General features: G+C 42.0%; 1 protein-coding gene across 1 annotated transcript in view; it reads right to left on the reverse strand.

Moving 5' to 3' along the window:
* LHPP (phospholysine phosphohistidine inorganic pyrophosphate phosphatase) overlaps positions 1-10,264 on the reverse strand; it is a 111,729-nt gene extending 101,465 nt beyond the window's left edge. The window contains exon 1 of the mRNA XM_035137458.3: positions 10,103-10,264. Within this exon, the coding sequence (XP_034993349.3) occupies positions 10,103-10,230 (128 nt within the window). The 5' untranslated portion in view covers positions 10,231-10,264. The remainder of the gene's footprint in view (positions 1-10,102) is intronic.
* Positions 10,265-19,987: the final 9,723 nt, after the last annotated feature.

Genomic DNA, 19,987 nt, shown 5'->3' on the forward strand with positions numbered 1-19,987 from the left:
GTGTACTTCTTGATTATCAGATATACGTGTATCTCCGCAAGGCTGAAATTCCAGTCTGACAACAAGTAGTGCTAAACCAGAAGCATCTGTCAATCATGTGTTGCTCACTTATGGAAACCCCCTTCTATCAAGATAGAGACTCTGCAAGATTCTTCAGGCTGAGCATTCCCTTGCCAGAGCAACAGAACAGTTTTACTCCATGGGAACGTACTGCAAATCCATCAACATTATTTATATCCCAAGGTCTTCATGTAATCATTAATGATGCCATTAATAGAATGCCAGTGGGCTCCCAGTCTGTTACCAGCTACTAAGGAAAGTTCAGCAGATCCAGCACCCCCATCCCATCATAGTCTGAATTCATCAAAATCTATCAAAATCTATCAATCAAATTATGATAAGCAAAGCCACAATTCTAGGCAAACGAGGAAATACTAGCACAAAGAATATTGGAATGTTTCTGTAGATTATCAACACTCCTGCTTCTACAAACAATACAAGAAAGTGTTCTCTTATTTACTGAGCTACACCAAAAAATGACACTAATGTAAATGCGTTGATCTTTAATATCTCTCTTTAAAAGGACTTCGGCATCCTCCTACTTTCACAGTCCTTTTCCATATTATCTCAGCCCTGGCAACCTTAAGTTACAATGTTTTATTTCCTTTTTATGCTCTTTTGTCTTTGCTCAAAACTTTCATCTATTAAGTTCTCGTTTACGTTCAGAGGCGATGCGCTCCTTTCCTTTCATCTACTTTGTGGTTTTTCCTTAGACACCTTCTCATTTACAAATATTTTAAAAGAAAAGGAAGGCCAAAAAGGAGCAGGAAAGATAGTTGGTAGATATATAATAGAAAGTTGCAGCAAAAAAAGGTGAGTTGTGTCAAGCTCATGTACAGCAAGAAGGCAAGAGGGTCAGTATTACTACGTGAGGCAGAAAACTGGGCCACCCTAGAGGGTAATTTTTAATGAGTATGGTGGTATCGCAGAACTGCAAAAGGATGTCAGTTAATAAAAGTAGAATACAGCTTTCAGAAAGAAGCAAAACCACACACCCAGCAAGCAATGAATAATTAGATAGCAACACAGATAGTTGGGGCACTGGGGCAGACTAGAGCTACATTATCCAACAGCAATTCAATACTAGCATTGTGAACGTTATAGGTCTTCAAAGCTAAAGGAGCAAGTTCATCAGCTGCACCTAAAAGGCAAAAAAGGTTCATCAGAAGGGCAACTGAGATGATACCTAACTCCATAACAAGAAAATTAGACAAGAAACAAGTAGCAAGCTAAAATCTTGATTCGTATTTTTTTTTGCTTTTCTACACAGGTTGACACCTAAATATTTGGGGTTCCTGGGAACCAAAAATAATATACCCTGCATAAATTAACTATAGCCACTGGCAGGAGTGAGGTGGGGAGAATCCCATACATATTTTTGAGACATAAACAGATGACGAGCCAAGCAGCCAGTCTGAAGCTACATCAAAAGCTAGCAGGCATGCAACTGGTGACGATAGAAAAAACACTTTGTTCAGCTTTAGTAAGGATGCATAGCTCTGTCCAATAGTATTGGGCCCTCAATCCTATTCTTCTAATTCAAAGCCTAAAACTAGTAGCCTTGGGGTTCTATCATCTATTAACACAACTGACTGATTAAATGTTCACCAATTAGCCCTCTGATCTTTGAGCCTGATAGCACAGTAATTGAGATCTGATTGCAAGCCGAAATTGCATGAAAAAGGCTCTTCTGTACAAGCATTGAGAGCTTTTCCCTCCTCGCCTTGATTATCCCAAAGACACCTATGAACCCTCACAGTTTAGCTATTTATTAATTAATTAGTTGAACAGTCCTGGAAATAAATTTATTTGCCATTACTACTATACTGAGCTGCTTTAATCACAACATTTTTATGGGCAATATAATCCAGTAATCATATTACACTGGCCTTTGTTTCATACTGATGGATAGTTAACGGTTTGCCTTTGAAGTCACTAATTATCATCTATAAAAGCCAATCAAGCCAATCAAATCCAATACAACACTTCCACTGTGAAATCATTATTATACTTCGTATATAAAGAACAGCTGTTGGTAAACAATTAACTTGAGACTAACAGAAAGGAAGCAACTCTTTGCTTCATTTTAATAAGGCCTTACAACTGGAATTAAAGTGGATAGTTCAGTCAGCTTCATACCTTTTTTAAAAGCTGCGAAGTTACGACAATTCTGTAAACTCTCTGTCTCTCTCTCTCTATATATATATGGTATACAGTATATGGTATTTTTTGGAAGAATGGTTTTATCCTCTAGTATACATTATTTTTTAAAGGTCTTGTAGGGAAAATAGAACTATGAACTACTGCCTGTTTTAACAGATGATTTACTAATTGGGGCTAGCAAAAAACTGCTTTATCAACAGTAGCATGTCACCCCAAATAACTTTGGTAGTGGCAGCAAACTGCTTTGACCTTACAGTGGTACCTTGGTTTAAGGACGCAATTGGTTCCGAGGAGCCGTTCGCTCCCCGTGTAGTACTTAAATGGAGCGCTTCTTCCGCACTTGCACGAATCACCGATAGAGCGCTTTTGCGCATGCGCACGCCGCGCAGATCACTTCTGCGCACCGCGGAACCCAGAAGTAAACACTTCCGGGTCCGCTGAGTACTCAAACCGAGAGTACTCAAACCGCAGCGGACATAAACCAAGGTATGACTGTACTTGGGGATTCATGCTACAAGAATATAGATCCTCTGGTTAGAAGAAAATGTTGGGGCAATGCAGGGGTCTGTAAATTGAATAAAAAGGCACTGGAATGGAAATGTAGCACTTTTAATTCTCAACTTTGTCAGTGATCAGAAACATCATGGTGAGCACATCACTTCAACCTGTGGCTCACATCTCCATTGGTATAATATCTCTGAATGAGTCGTGTGTAGTCAGCTTTCCCTTGCTCTAGTTTTAAACATGAAAATGGAGAGCCATAGTGTATTGGAGCCACATTGGTTGCACAAATGGAAAAGCAACCTTCGATATGTTGATGCATTTATGTTTTCAGTACCTTTTTGTATGGAAGAGTCTCCTTGCATACAACCCGTATGTGCCTTTCCAATGCTTCAGTGATTATTGTTATAAAAAAGATTGTTCCCTAATATATATGGTGTACATTGATAAATTATGTTGAAAAGATAAACACCAGTAACAACGAGATAAACCTCATAGTAGAAATTTCAGTACTAAAATTGGGATAAGTATGGATACAGTTTATTGGATATAGCACTGTAAAATATTAAAAGATTGTTATCAAAGTCAGAACAACAGAGGTATAATTAATGTACAAAAGAACTTAAGGTATGGGTAAACAATACATAACATTATAGACTGTACAATACACTGTATGTAAGAGCTGTATGTATATATATAATAGATATGAGTTTAAAAGAGGAAGATGAATGATGAGAGAATAAAGCGAAAAATAAAGATGATCGAAGGAGACAGAAGAAAGAAGAGTGGAAGTCAACTCTTGGGAGTAAAGAGAAAGGATGTTAAAATGTACAATGTGGAATGTATATATGATGAAAAACTTAATAAAAAGCATATTAAAAAGTGAGTGTGTCAGAATACATCAAATTAAAATAATTAATGTTAAGATTTAAAATATAGAATACGTAATGTGAATGTACTCGGCCTCAATATACAAAAAGGAAAGTGTAGCTATTTTATCTACCTAAAAAGCAGCTTGATGGGTCAGCATCACCTGTCACTGCCACTCATAGAAACTACCAGATGCTACTGCAAATGTCTATTTCACATGCACCTCAAGCAGGGTCTTTGTAGACCTGCTTGCAGGATCATCTGTACTGGCTCCCTGCAACCCGCCCCTACATACTGAATTGTTTTACAATTCCAATTCTTCTAGGTTCCCTGGCAATCCTGCCCTTGTAAGACTCTGCAGGTATCTTATTCTAACAGGACTGTCCAGCTGCTCCACCGCCTCATGATGCTCAAGATTTCCGTTCCTCTTTTAAAGAGCGCTGTTGAAAGTTGTGCTAACAGATGCCCTATAGTGGCCAAACAACAGGATGTTGTAAATGTCCAACCGCTGTGGGCTTTTCAGATGTATATGCTAATGGATATGCTATCAGCATACAGCTGTAAATGCAAATAACAGGTCTCAGACGGAGCATGTTTTATTGCTTCTTTAACCACCTTCTGCATTGTAACAGGCCAACTCCTCACTGGTTGCAACATGAAAAGCAAATCACTTGCCTCATGTTGATGCTGTATAAACCAATCAGGGCAATAATAGCACAGAAGAGAGGAGATGCTATGGCTGATTTGATAAGGGCTTTTAACTAAGATTCTTACTTGTGTCCTTGCCTATTAAAACAATAAAAGTAATTGCTAGCAAGGGCAGAGGGTATACACCCATGGTCACACTTCATATTAAGTTATAAAAAGTACACAAAGGCTTGCATACTCAACAGATGTTTTGACAAAGTGACAAAACAAGAGTGACTATTTTGGAATGCAACGAGCTATCCTTTGATGACATGTAATGCACTTAACCAAATAAGCTGATTGCCAGCTATAAAAATTATAACATATTAGCACTCGCCCACAGTGTGTTAACCTTTGCAAGCTATACATAAATCAAACCTTAATATGAAATTTCACTCAGCAATTGAAATTTGGATCATTCTGACAACTGCATGCATCCTGGCATCCATAATTACACTGTGAGAAACAATCCCAAGTTAATAGATAAAAGAGCTTTTCTGCAATAAGGATAATGAGGCAAATTCTGTTCTTGGCTAATCAAACGTAAAGAGAAATGTCGCTGTTCAACTTCCATTTTGGTTTTTCTTTTCCAGCACATGCAACCCTCCATAATTATATCTCGGCCTAAACATTGGAAAAAGTTAAGTTCCGGAGGAAGCAGCCTAATACCAACTTCCCTGGAAGTAAGTCTCACTGAACTCATGGAGACATGTATAGGGTTGTAGTGATAGATTGTCCCTCGCCATTTCAAAGCAAACACAGAAACTAAGAAAGGATGGGGTGTTTTAATGCTTCCATCTTATTTTCATGATTAAAAGATTGGCATTTTCTTTATGATGGACTTTAGGCAGGAGACCAAGCTCAGCCAATTACACATTTCAATTAGTTGTAAGGGAAAGGTTGTTGGTGAAGCAAAAAGAAAAATCCATGAACTTATACACAAGCACACACACACACACACACTAACCACACTCCTGAAGCTATAATAGTAAGGCTTATAATTTCACAGGCTATGAAAGCATACCGTAAGTTGTCTGATAGAAATACAGCCACAATGGTGCATGGGAAATTGCAAAGAAGTAGGAAGACTTTCTGTCTTCCAGTGTTGAAATAAAATTCAACTTCCAGTCCAGTTAGCTTCTGTATTAGAATGCACGGGGTTCGGGGTAACCATTTTATCCTCCACCTTCGGCAGCAAAATGTCATAAACCAACCCTGCCCATCCAAACCTCTTTTCGGACTTTATTTCAATGACTCTCTTACCATTCTCCCATTATAAAGACATGCGACTTCAACCATTTTCTCTCTCATAGGCTAATTGGGAAAGCATGCTCAGGACAAATTTGCAGTATAGTGACAGACTACAAGCATGTGGAAGCAATGTGAACAGGCATTATACATATATAACCCAACACTGGCTCCCAGCCACAGAAGATGCAAGTTATTTTCAGCCTGAGCAAATTTCACTCGCTCTTCTGCTACCACGGACCTAGCCCAAATGTATTTGACTGTTTGGACAAAACATCCTGGGGACCATCATTAGTTAGCATGTCAAGGCACACTTTGAAGATTCAGTATGGTCTCCCACTCTCCCTTGGGTCAAATAAGCATTGAAGCCAAATTAACTGTTGAAACATACTAATCCCTAATGAACGACTTGGACTCAGAGGCTTCCAGCAATTCAAACAGAATGCCAGCATCACCCATTTTGCCTGAAGCCTCTAGTTTTGCTGCCATATCAACCAACATATTTCTGATGTTAAATTACAGCTTAAGTTGTCTGCACAGATTACAGCTCGTAAGAGCTGCAGCATGCACTGCAATGAACAATATGGTTACTATTTTGTAGTCCGACTGAAAAACCTCAACAGACACCGAAGCCTAATAGAGACAACTGAGGTTCCAAGGACAGCAAAGACAACTCTTTGGTTTGAACAATTTGCAATATTCATCCAATTGCGAAGCAGAGAATTAATGTATAGTTCACTGCCTTAATTATGTGAAATAAAGGGCAATGTCTCCAAGTAAGTACCGGTATCCACTGTTATGCATGACAGCCTCAATAGATTTTGGTTCTCAGCAAAAGAATACAGCACATTTTCCATAACCAAAAAAGTTGTAGAATAGAGCAAACTTGCAGAGTCAGACTATGCAAAATGAGACTGCCACCCTTTTCAGCTGCTACAAACATGGGCAACAATACACTTGGGGGGGGGGTGCAGGAAGCAAGAACGAAGGCGATAACTCCACCTACCCAGCTGCCACTTTTATTGCCTTCCTACTCCTGGAAGGCAGCTGTGTGAAGTGGGGAACCTTTTTGTATCTATGGAGGTTCCCTGCACATGCATCATACACTACAGCAGTCCCATTTTATTTATTATTTTATTTTATGGATTTTACAAGATCCCATGGTGACTAACAGAAAATGAAAAGTAACACTAAACACTAAAAATAAATGCAAAACAAAGCAACACAATTTTAAGTCAACAGAAATTAAACAAATGCAAAGTAATGGAAAAGCAATCTGCAGAGACAAAAGTCTGGGAAAAGAAAAAGGATTTCTCCCCCTATCATAATACTAGAATCCAAGGTCATCCAATGAACTCGAATGGCAGGAGATTCAGCACAGGCTTTTGGAGGGATTTCTTCATGCAGCTCATATGGAATAAGCTACCACAAGATGTGGTTGATGGCCATCAACTTTGACAGCTTTAAAAAGGGATTAGACAAATTCACAGAAGATGAGGATATCAATAGGCACTACCGTAGTCATAATAGCTAAAGACTACATTCAGGATGACAAGCATAATACCACTTACTGAAGAACCACAGTGGGAAAGCCTACTGTTTTGCACATGTTCAAAGAGACCACATGCAAACTTAGATCAATGAATAGATTTAGAACAGATAAAATTTACAAAATATCCTATTTGATTTATTTCTGGTACTTCAAGTGTGGCCCATTTGAGCCAAAAGAAATTTTAATCCTACCCTGCATGTGAGCATGATTCCTTCCAGTAAGGCAGGCATGTCCAACCGGTCGATCGTCATCTACTGATCATTTGCAGGGTGTCCCTGGTTGATCCCTGAATGATCGCCCCCACCCAAAAAACCCCCCCAAAAGCTCAACAACTTTGTGTCTGCCTCCACAAAAAAACTCAAGAACTCTGGGTCTTCTTTCCCCCCAAAAGCTCAACAACTTTGGTTAATCCAATGGGTAGATCACTGCCAGTTTTTTAAATAGTGGGAGTAGATTGCAGTCTCTTGAGAGTTGGACATGCCTGCACTAAGGTATCAGGAAATGCCACAATGAGAGGCTGAAATGAATGTGAGCTATGAAAGAGCAATTCAAGTAGAAAATGATATCTGGTTCTCTAATTGAGAATAATTTGGTGCTCTTGTGCAACTCCAATTGATTGGTCCTCATGAAATGCTAAGTAGCACAGCAACAGTGTTACTGGGGGATGAATGCTACAGCTGCAATCTTTCATCCAGGAAATTGCACATTTGCTTGTTCACACTAAACTATGGTTTGGCCTAGCATTACATGCAAACTAGGTGAATGAGGCTTTCTCAACAGAACATACTGGTGGATTGTACCAGTTATTCTCTATCAGATGACTCAACGGTTTATTTAAAAGGTCTTATTGTGATTCACACTGTATGATTAAATGAAATTTTATTATTAATGTAAATTGCCTTGGGAAGTCTATAAGAAAGAAAGAAAAAGAAAGAAAGAAAGAAAGAAAGAAAGAAAGAAAGAAAGAAAGAAAGAGGGTTTAGTTTACTCACACTCAAGCTTTCACTGATTATCATATGTGGAGTCAGGAGGAAGAGTCCTTTCTGGGGTAAGCAACCCTAGGTTGGTTGTTGTTTTTCTGACTTTGCCCACAGAAGTAATTTCAATGATTTTTTCTGCCACATATTTGTCTGAGATACATAATATTTTGGACTGCATTAATTCACCTGTAGGGGCTTGATACAAGGGTGATTCTGCACCGCACAGCAAAGGATAACTAGATGGCCCCTGTATGTTCATGATTCTATTTTTCATATTCCTATCAGTGTTTATACTGCCACCCCATTTTCTGTGAAGGAGAAGTAGCCATTATTCTCAGCAGCAATGAATTTTTTTGTACCCCCAGGCAGTAAAGAAAGGGAATCAACTCAATACTCACCACGCTAGGAAACTCTAACAGGACAAAGATGCCACAATAAGATCACCTGCCTGAGGCGTGTTCTGCTTCAAAAAAATATGGTTTTTCCTACAAGCACAAATAGATTTGACAAGAGACCTTGTCCTACCTCCCTTCCCGGTAATTCAAAGTATACTTGAAAATTAATGTTAATTCTGACTAAATTAACTGCATTTTTACCAGAGACATATTTTTAGGGATAATACCTCAACAGTTAATATATATTTTACAAAACACGTTTTATTTTCATTTTAATTTGAGATCATGCTACACTTTGGTTTCCTCATCTGATCTTGTCAATTTTTTAAAAGGTCTCTTAATGCTCATTCTGTTTATTAGAAGGAACAGCTTTTAACTGCTTTATGCAACTATATTTTAAAACGCTAACCTTTTTAATAAAAAAATACTAGAGTTGTAGCAATCAGATTAAAAATACAGTAATGGGAGTATAGAAGATATGCAACTTTGATACATTCTCTAGTTGTTTTGTTAGCCTATTACAGCAAAAACAACAATGTATTGTAGCACCTTTCTAAGTTACAGTGGTACCTCGGTTTATGAACACAATTGGTTCCGGAAGTCTGTTCATAAACTGAAGCGTTCATAAACTGAAGCGAACTTTCCCATTGAAAGTAATGGAAAGTGGATTAATCCGTTCCAGACGGTCCGCGGAGTAACCGTTCATAAACTGAAGCGAACTTTCCCATTGAAAGTAATGGAAAGTGGATTAATCCGTTCCAGACGGGTCCACGAAGTACTTAAACTGAAGCGTTCATAAACTGAAACATGGGTGTAATTGGTTCCGGAAGTCTGTTCATAAACTGAAGCGTTCATAAACTGAAGTGAACTTTCCCATTAAAAGTAATGGAAAGTGAATTAATCTGTTCCAGATGGGTCTGCGGCGTTCATAAACCGAAAATTCATAAACCGAGGTGTTCATAAACCGAGGTTCCAATGTATTTGTAAATGCAGTATATACCAATGTCTGGTGTGCACCATCAACATTAGCTGGCGAAACATGTGGTCATTGCAGGAGATCAGGGGGCAGGACTTCATTCAGTTCAGAGGTTGTGTGGCTCACAGACAGTCTTCAGATCCTACCTGTTATACGTATTTTAATGACTTGCCAGCTATGTGGGAAGGACTGCAGCTCAGTAGCAGAGTTCACGTGTTGCCTACAGAAGGTCCTTGGTTCAACCTGTGGCATCTCCGGGGCAGGCAGGGACAGGCTCCCTGCCTGAAACCCTGGCGAGCCACTGCCAGTCAGTGTAGAAGACAGCGCTGAGCTAGATGGAGCCGCTACCTACGTTCCTAAACCAACCAGGGCTGGCAGCCCTGCTCTACAACCGCGCCAAAGGAATATCGCCTTTTATTTTCCTTTGAAGTGCGAAAAGCAAAGTGCAAAGACGTTCCCTATCCGAACTCCTTTTCTCGCTGAGAAAAAGCACACCTGCAGTGTGCAGCGACTGCAGTGTGCTCCTCTTCCTCACAGCTCCCACAAGGGCTCCGACGTTATAAATGGTTGTACGGTGTACGAGAAGAGGTCTCATGGGCTCTCCAGAGGGAAGGGGTTTTGTGAAGGACAAGAAACTTGCAGCCTGGTGGCTCCACGGCTCCCCACTTACTTTTTCACTGCTTCTATAGATCCGGGAATGGGGACTCCGCCTCCTTCGCCTCCACTGTCATAAAGCACCCCGCTGATGTCTAGCACCAACCCTTCCACGCCCGCAAGCTGTTTTCCCCACTCAGCCATTGCCCAGTGCAGTCCGTGCCGCCTGCCCACAACCCACATTCTCCGCCTCCGCCTCCCAAACCCTTCCTGCTCGCCGAGGCGTCTGGGAAATGTAGTCGCCCGCCGACGCGGAAGCGGAGAACGGCGCTTCAGGGCCTGCAAGCAGTTACTGGAGGAGTGAGCGCTGTGGACTTGCTTCCGAGTAGACGGACGTTGATCGGCGCTGCTCGGGACATTTTATTTGGGGGGGGGGGGCTATAATTACAGAATTCCAGAGTTGGAAAGGTTGCCACCTGTCCTGTATAATACAGAATCGACTCGTATTTCAATGTAAAAATGCTTTGCCCTGTATTTCAGGGATTCTCTGTGTGCCAGGTTAGGGATCCTCTCCAAATGCGTGTGTGTGAAAGGTCATGTACTGGGTAGCAAAGCACAGGGAGATTTACAAATTTATGTGTATGGGGCATGTGTGCGTGACAACAAATTCCAGAGAGACGATCCTGTTAGGCTGCAATAGATTATAAATGGGTTGCTTTGAAGTCGCTTCAGCACCAGGTGAAAAATAAGTTTGTCCTGTATTTTTGGCAGAACAAAAATGGCAACCCCATCAGAGGCTCATCCAGGGCTGTCCAACTTCCAAGAGACTGCGATCTACTCCCACTATAAAAAAAACAAAAAACTGGCAGTGATCTACCCACTGGATTGACCAGAGTTGTTGAGCTTTTTGGGGGTGGGGTGGGGGCTCAGGAGCCCACGATCAACCAGGATCGGCCAGGGACAGCCCTCTGCAATACAGGAATATGCAGCTGTCCCTTACAAGGATCGAACCTGCAACCTGCACCATGCTCTACCCACTGAGCTAATTGGTGGGCTCATAAGTAGACTCAGTGCTGGCAACAGGTTGTGGAGAATTCTTGGCTGTGGACAGTGCCGCGGGGAGGTCAAACCGATCCCACGGAGAATGCCAGTGTGGTGCAGTGGTTAGAGTGTCAGACCCGGGAGAACAGGGTTCATATCCCTCCTTGGCCACGAGGCTCACTGGGCGAGGACAGTCAAAACCTCTGAGCTGAACCTACCCCACAGGGTGATTGTGGGGATTAAATGACCATGTATGGCAGCTTGAGCTCCTTGGAGAAAAAGGTGGGATAGAAATGCAGCAAATAAATGCATGTGGTCGTAGGCGGTTTGCTCAGGTTAGGAGGTACACACACACACTGATTCCCATCATCCCTGACCATTGTTCATGCTGCCTACAGCTGATGGGAGTTGGCATCCAAGAATATCTGGAGGACTGCAGGTTCTCCATCTCTGCCTTATGTGATAGAGAGGATGAGCAGAGATGAAAAGGCAGGAACAATTATGGGAAGTGTGGCTGTAGGGAATGATCCAAGGACGGGAACACAGCGAGGCTCACAGACCAGCACCACAATTTCAGGATTAACTGGTCTCTCTCTGGTCTCTGTTTCAGGTCTCTCTGTTAGGGTATATTCCTTTCTCCGTGAAATCTCATCCTTATCTCTTCCCCTCTTCACATCTTAACCTTTGTGCCTATGTACTGCCTCTTTTGATACTGTTGGCTGATCCATTCTGATATCAAGTGTGGCTGGGTGCTTTCAAAGCCCCTCTAGCTGCCATTGACTTAACTTCTCTGATGTTTCAGATGGGCCAGTCCAATGCACACTTTTTGGTGCCATAAAAGGGCCGTCAGATCTAAATGCCAGATTTTATTACAACTTTCGTTAAATCAGACCTCTTCATCTTTCTTCGTAGCTGATGGGCTTTCTAATAACACTTGTTGGTTGAGTAGTCTTGGGGACTTTTGATAGAAATAGAGTAACACTTATAATAGAACTATACAGTTGGAAGGGGTCTTGGAAATCACCCAGTGCAGAGTTCTTCAACCTTGAGTGCCCAGATGTTGTTGGACTTTAACTCCCGTTAGCCAGCTTAGTCAGTGGCGATGGAAATTTTAGTGCAGCAACATCTGGAGATCCAAAAGGCTGTTCTAATCCAGCCAAGATCTGCAGTACAGGATGCAAGTACAACATCCTTGAGAGATGGCTATCCAAATACCTCCAGTGAATAAAATCCTCTACCACCCCCTCTGCTATCAAACAGCTCTTTTAAGGTAGCTTCTCCTAATGTTTAGCTGATGCTATCTGGGCTCTCTGCTATTTCTATCCACCGGCTGCTTACAAAGGTACGTATACAGATGCAGCATTGGGATTGGAAACCAACTTATACTGAGTCAGACCATTGGCTCATCTAGCTCAGTCAGTGTTTTCTACACTGACAAGTATTGACTCAGGCAGGAGTATATTAGCCCTACCTGGAGATGCTGGGGACTGAGCCTAGCACCTTTTGAATGCAAAGTATGTGCACTACCTGTGATAGATGGCCCACAATAGCAACAAAAGATAACATTTTCTTTTAGCTGATTCCATGTGCAGTCAAGGCCATAGACTATAAACAGACTCATTTCACCAGAGTGCTTAGGTTTGTGCCCAAATAGTTTAACTGAACAGAATATACAGTATATAAGTAACTTAAACCTTATGCCATATTGAGCCAGAATGGACCAAAAGGTCATATAATCTGATGTGGCTTCAAAATTCGACCACCTGAAAGACGAAAACACATCAACTAGGTGCAGCAGCCCAATCCTATGCGTATTTGTTCTGAAATACCGTAAGTTCCACTGTGTTCAATAGAGGGCGGGTTACTCCCAAAGTGAGCATGTGAGTGCTGGTCTTAATTGGGTTGTAGGTTAGCCACTCTCAGTTTATAAAGCACCAAACTGCCACCTTATACAAATACCTTTAAACCTCATTAGTTTGTTGTGGAAAGAAGTGGTCCAATCCATGGTGTTTTATGACTATATGAGAGATTTTATCAAGTATGTTCAAACTTAGGCAATATTGTGTGCGTCTTTTACTCTCTTGATAAAGTGCAGGTGCTTTTTATTGTTAACACAATCACTGGCTTGCCACAACTCAAGAATATATAAGAAACATTGTTGGAATTATAGTCTACTTTATTTCAATAAAAGCCAAGGAGTCTTGGAACCATTGATTTGCCTCACTGCTACGAGTCGCTTCTTCTTAAAGATAATATCTAAACTGTAAAATTCATTATATAGACCCAGAAATGGATCAGGTTATTTAAAACAACACCACTAATGGTACAATATCTCAGCTGTCCACACTGATAGGGAACATTGTCTTGGATAGTGTTATCAGTCCAGGACACCCGCTATGAATATTGATCCAAAGCTTGTAACAGCCATCACTTGCCGTCAGGACAGGTCAGGGTTGAAACCCACCTAGCATCAAAGCAATTTAAAGACAGCACTCAGATGGAATTTTAATGTCTGCCTGGGCTGAAAAACAAACCAAATCCAGGCAGGCTGTGTGTGCATGTGCGTTGGTGAACTGACAATATTTAAAGAAGCCCTTTAGCCCCAAAATTGATACTTTTAAGTTACTCCATCTGTTTCATGACTTAAAACCCAGTCAGCTAGAACAATGATTACAGTAAATTCACAATAATATATTCCACTATGGCCTATATATCAACTGACATGCTTTTTGTCTTTCAACATAAACGCAGGTTTGTTAGGTTGGGGCCTATTTTGAAAGAAAAAAGAATCCAAACAACTGGGATATATTTGATTTTCAAATAGGCTCAGTAGCACACACTCATAAATAACAAGTCAGAATTGTATGAGAACATTATGAAATCAAAAGACAAATCAAATGAGCTTTATTTCCAGAGCAATCGGTTCCACCACAAAGTCCAAAGCTGTACTGAACTATAAAAATAATGTGCTGTTACACTATTTTAATGTAACTGTTTATATGATTAACCCTTTCAATAATTACACTCATTCTGAAATGTTTTGTGAAATATTCACCAAATATGACCCAGAGCCATATACTGTTACTTACTTCCCATATACAGCTATAGATACACATGCACATATAAGATATCAATATATAAATAACTTAAATTCAACCACAGTAAAAGCACGCCTACATGAATCCCTAACAGTAATTCATTTCAATGGGACCAATTGCCATGTAAGCTGCTTCTCAACATGAGTAATGGTGGCAGAATCTACTCCAGGGAGAAGACTAATATGTACTGCCAGATAAATAATGGTTTGTAAGATTATCCCCACAGACAATACAGTATTTATGTCACTGCCTGGAATCTTTTACCAACAGATCGCATTCTTTTTGCCTATTGGCCACCCTGGCCAAGAAACAGAGATGTGTCTTTATTTAACTGTGTATGTCTTCATTATTCACCTCTTTTCTTTCTCTCCAGTTATTTTCCTTTATTTCTTATTTACACCACATATATCCTCCCGTATTTCTAGTTTCTACTCTACCAGTAGGCAATTTCATGATATAATTATGATCATCATAGCTGATCAGCAGCCTCACCTGTCCCGGGGACAGTCTACGGCAGGCATAGGCAACCTTGGCTCTGCAGGTGTTTTGGAACTGCAACTCCCATGATCCCTGACCACTGGCCCTGTTAGCTAGGGATCATGGGAATTGTAGTTCCAAAATATCTGGAGCGCCAAGGCTGCCTATGCCTGGTCTACGGTATACCTAACAATCCAGGATAGCAGTGGGAAATGGCACTGGAATAAGGGAATTTCCAGCAAAAAAATGGAAGGTTGACAGCTATGATGATCGTTATTTGGTAGTCCAGGTTTAAGGTAGCTTTCAAATATGTTAGCATTACTTATACTGTATTGAGCACTTGTACAACAGTGGTACAGTTACATGGCATATTGGAACTTCCTCATGGTATAGAGTTTTCTTTCCCTTGTGTGTGATGGTGCTGCCATGAATGCCTCACAAAGCAAAACTGACAGGTGGCTTTACTTTTCAAACATGAATTATGTCTGAGAGCAGAGCTAACTGCTATGCAGACTCCTTTGAGGCTGTGCCACCATTCCATAGCTGCCAAGTTCCAGGTAGAAAAATAAGGGATCGGTGCTGGCGCTGCCCGATTTCCGGTGCCCAGACATGGGCAGAGCGGCACTGGCTCAGATGCAGGAAATAAATGCTTGCAAAAAAAGGATGTCAAATGCACTAATGCAGTGATGCTTCAGGGAGATGCTTGTGCTGTGATTCCTGCACTGGAGGGGGTTGGTCTAGAGGACCCTTGGGGGTTCCCTTCCAACCGTCCAGTTCTGTGATACTATGATTAAAATACTCCCAGAAATAAATAAACGGGCTTCTCTGTGGCAGTCATTGGAAAGGGCTGGGGGGGCCATCCCACAGAAAGTTTGGTATGTGCCCTGCAAAACCACCCTCTAGCCTTCAGGTTTATTTTATTTTTATTTACTACAATCGATTGTAAAATAACAACAGCAACAACCTCAAAGCAGTTTACAAAAGGATAAAACAAGAAAATTAAGGGGGGGGATCTCAAAACTTTAAAATACTAAAATAGATTGAATTTCACATCCACTTTATTGGATATTCCCTGGTTCTAGTACTGTATTATGAGAAGGAAAAAAAAATCTCTTCATTCCCACCCACAATTACTTGCCTTTTTTCTAAAAATTAAAATGCCCCAGATTTTGGAACATTAGCTTAGCTGCTTGTTTATAGGAACAAGGGAGTTGTCTTATACTAAGTCCACTGGTCAATCTTGTTTAGTATTGTCTACACTGACTGGCAGCAGCTTTCCAGAGTTTCTGACTCTATCTGGGCATGCCTGCAACTGAACCTGAGGCAATGCAGGGCAGCTATGGCTATACTGAGCTACAGCCCAGAAAGCAATTGCAGTAAGAAAGGACAATAACAGTTTGCTATAATTTGGCAAGCTTTGGCTACCTAAACCAGCTCAAGGGAGTGGCTTGCAAAAGGCACCTTTTGTTTATTTGAAACCAAAGAATGTCACGGATTTGCAAGATGCAAATTGAATCCCTACCCCCAGGCAAATCTATTGTACTTGGGGTGCAAATTGGATTTGAGCTCGCAGCTCCTTCTTTTATAAGGAGGTGCTGCTAAAAAAGATATATTAAAATTTTCACAACTTGCCAGATGGAAGTGAACCGGCCAGCCGCTGGGGAGGTGTGTGTGTGTGTGTGTGTGTGTGTGTGTGTGTGTGTGAGAGAGAGAGAGAGAGAGAGAGAGAGAGAGAGAATGAGAGAGAGAGAGTGCCCATGCCTGTAAGGGAAGCGCGTCCTCCTGCAATTTCTTCCCCAAAGTTGCAGGACGGAGACTGACCTCATCCCTTGCCAGAAAGGGGGGGGGTTCCAGCCAGGATCAGGCTGTGTAAAGCGAGGATTCCTTTATCAGCGTCTGACTCCCACCGCTTGCAGCCTCTGGTAGGGAACTGCCTCTTTCCCCGCCAGGAAAGGAGCGAGCTGCAAGCGGATTAATTTGTCAGTATGCAGCAGCTTTAGAGAGAATGCCTTCTTCAGCGAATGTTGGGGCTGGTTTTTTGTTTAAGAGAGAGGAGCTATGCTAAGAGGGGGCTGTAGAGAGGAGCAGCCCACTCATAAATCATTTGCAGTACAGTAAATCATTTTTTTTTTACCTCAAAGCGCCGGCAAACTCAATCTGTTTCCTCCCTCGCCTCACTCTGCAAACAGCGGAGCTAAAGCTGCCCTCCTCGCTGTCGCAGCCTCCCGCCCTCCTCCGCCCGCCCTGAGGCTGTAATAAGCAAGAGAGGGAAGCGGCCACCCCGCTTCACAATAAGAGTCTCCCTCCGGCCAGCCCAGAGCCACGCAGCTTGCCCAGACATGCCTGGATTCGCCGAGGGAGGCACGGAGAGGCACCTCTCCCTGCTTCTGCTGCTGCCTGTCTCTGACATCAGCAAATACGGGCAAATACGGGTTATTTTCGCCATACGGGAGGAGGGCAGGAATCAGTTTTAAAATCGGGGTTTTCCCGGCGAATACGGGAGACTTGGCAGCTATGCACCATTCCCTCCTCCCCACAAACGTGCTGTGGAACCGGTTGCATTTTGGAGAAAGCTGCAGGTGCAAGGGGGAAAAAACAATCACACAGATGTGGGGAGTGGTCGCCACCTGACAGGAGAGGAGATGCTCAAAGTGTGACCCTCAGACATGTCTTAAAGTAATCTGAGTTGGTGGCCGACACAACAAACTCCAGTTGTATCAACTGAAGACAGGGCTATGAAGAACTAAATGGACAACAGGTTCCACAGCTGCCTGCCTGTTTCATGTGTAAAGCCTTGCCTCAGATCCACTTTGCTGAAGCTTCAACTTGAAGCCATCATTGATGGGGAATTATTTCCACCATTGTGGGAAGCCTTTTGCATGTTTGTTTCAAATTGTATTATAGCCTTGTAGGTGTTTGCCTTGCATCTGTAATCTATAAAATTGAGTTTTCCCTTTTGTGGTCCAGATTTTTGTTCCGGATTAACATGGTTTGTACAACCCTGGAAAAGCTTTAAACTGACTCATGTCAGTGACTACTCAATTGCACTTACTAGCCTTAACATCTAATAACTTACTCTCTAAAGCAGGCATCCCCAAACTTCGGCCCTCCAGATGTTTTGGACTACAATTCCCATCTTCCCTGACCACTGGTCCTGTTAGCTAGGGATCATGGGAGTAGTAGGCCAAAACATCTGGAGGGCCGTAGTTTGGGGATGCCTGCTCTGAAGCTTATTAGCCTTAACATCAATTAATTATTCCCAGGACAGTATACATAGAGGGTTACACCCTCCCCTCCCAATATCAATATATATAAATATTTAAACCAGTCAATTGTCAAATGACAGCAACAAGGCACCCACTTCTGGGTTCCTACAACACAGACCTACAATCATTCCTTTTCCATTGCTTATTCCACATTTCCACCAAGCTGCCTAGTGCAGTTTAGTGCTTTCTGAATGAAGATCAGTTATTGAAATCTTGTGATTATGGTTTACAGCAGGAGATTTAATGGGTATGAGTACTGCAGAATACAACTATACACGGTGCAATAGGAATGTTCATTGTAATGTGATTCTAATCAGAGGATCCCAATTAACACAATTCCTCTGTTGGATGTTGTTGTTTTTAGAACGCAATGGCTTGGGCTTGTTTCATTACAGTGGTTTTCAACCAGTGTGTCGTGGCACGCTGGGGTACCTTGAATGATGGACAGATGTGCAGTGGGCAACACTGGCCTCTGTCCCTCTTTCCATCCCTCCCATTTCTGGTGCCCTCTCACATCTCTGTCTCCCAAAGACTTGTGTGGGTGTTTGTTGCAGCTACAAGCTCTCCAGGTGTATGGTGCCTCTGGGGCTGGCCAAGGGGTGCTTTCCAGGCCCCTGTGGGAGGTGGCACCTCTCTTCGGGGCTCAGAGACCAGGGGTGGCAGCTGCAGCTGCCCAGAAAACTCCCAATGAGAGGGGAGAAGAGAGGAGGCAGAGGGAACACTCCACGAGGGAGGGTGTTCAATAAAGTGTGAGAGGCTGCCAGCTCTGCAGGTAAAGGGGGACATAACTGGGCTCCTGAGCCCCACAGGGGTGCTGCTGAAAGAATGTAGTTGGTCAGTGGAGCAGTGGACCCAAAATGTTGAAAAACTCTGTTCTAATAGATTACTATTTGCATGCGCTAAAGGTAGCAAAGATGAAAGTTTTAAGCAGCAGATGGTTTGCAAAGCTTAGTATCGCAGAGGGTAACTTGGATAAATGCTGTGGCAATAGAGGAAATAACAGGTTTTGAATGTGAAATACTAAAGGAACATTCTCATTTAAAAGGCTGATTCAAAACACCCACTGGGGATAGGAGGACTAAAACTGTAATTGGCTGATTTTCCTCTCCCTGATCTACCCTATACTAGCTAACAATATTATTGCTAACCTATTACTCCTTAGTAAAACAGTGGTGTGGGGAGGAGGGGTCATTAGTGTCTCAGTGCTATTTCCAGGTGGAATTGATAGATTTTGAAAACTTTCTAATTTACCCTTTTACAAATGGTTCACATGATAAACTGCATTGAGAAGAAGGCGGGTATTATGTTCTTGAACTGCTCCCGCAGATTACTGGAGCGCTTTGAATTTTCTTGCTTACTTTCAAGATCTGGCAGCCCACTTAGCTTTTCAAACTAGAACGTGCATTTGTAATTACTCTATTTTGCTACTGGGATTTCTCTCTAGCAATTTCAAAATGGGTTCTCTTTTCTATTGCAAATTGGCTTGCAAACAAGGGGCAGACTTGCAGGTAAGGTGGGGGACAGGACACCACCTTACATGTGAATTCTCATTACCAATAAAAGAGAAATATGTTTCTGATTTGTACCCATAGACGAATAGGGTGGGTCCTAAACAACTCAGGTGTAAAGAGACAAGTCTTCAGCATACAGCAAAGGTGAATAATTATGATGCTAGATGCACGTCTCTGGAGATGAAATACCACAGTTTTGGAGCTGTCATAGAGAAAGCTGATAGGATGCAAGTACCCTACTACACAATGTTTATTTGTGGAGAGAAGGGAGTCTGTTCCACGTTAGCAATCCAGAAACTGGTTAGATGTTATTCCAGTGGGAACCAATATAGTTTAGAGTAGTGCTTTGCCACTAGGTGCCCTCCAGCTGTTGTGGCCCACACCATGGGCATAGCCAGGCTTTATGTTAGGGGGCAGAACCTCAGTTAAGTATTTTGTATTGATTTACTTGATTGGGGGGGACAGCTACCCCTCCCTGCCCCCCCAGCTACACCCATGGCCCACACCACTCATCACTCACCAGTCACACCAGGTTGGTGAAGACTGCTTTAGAAGAAAGTAAGTTGCT

The sequence above is a fragment of the Zootoca vivipara genome, chromosome 5 (genome assembly GCF_965207765.1).
Source record: "Zootoca vivipara chromosome 5, rZooViv2.hap1.1, whole genome shotgun sequence".
In the NCBI taxonomy this organism is placed as follows: Eukaryota; Metazoa; Chordata; class Lepidosauria; order Squamata; family Lacertidae; genus Zootoca; species Zootoca vivipara.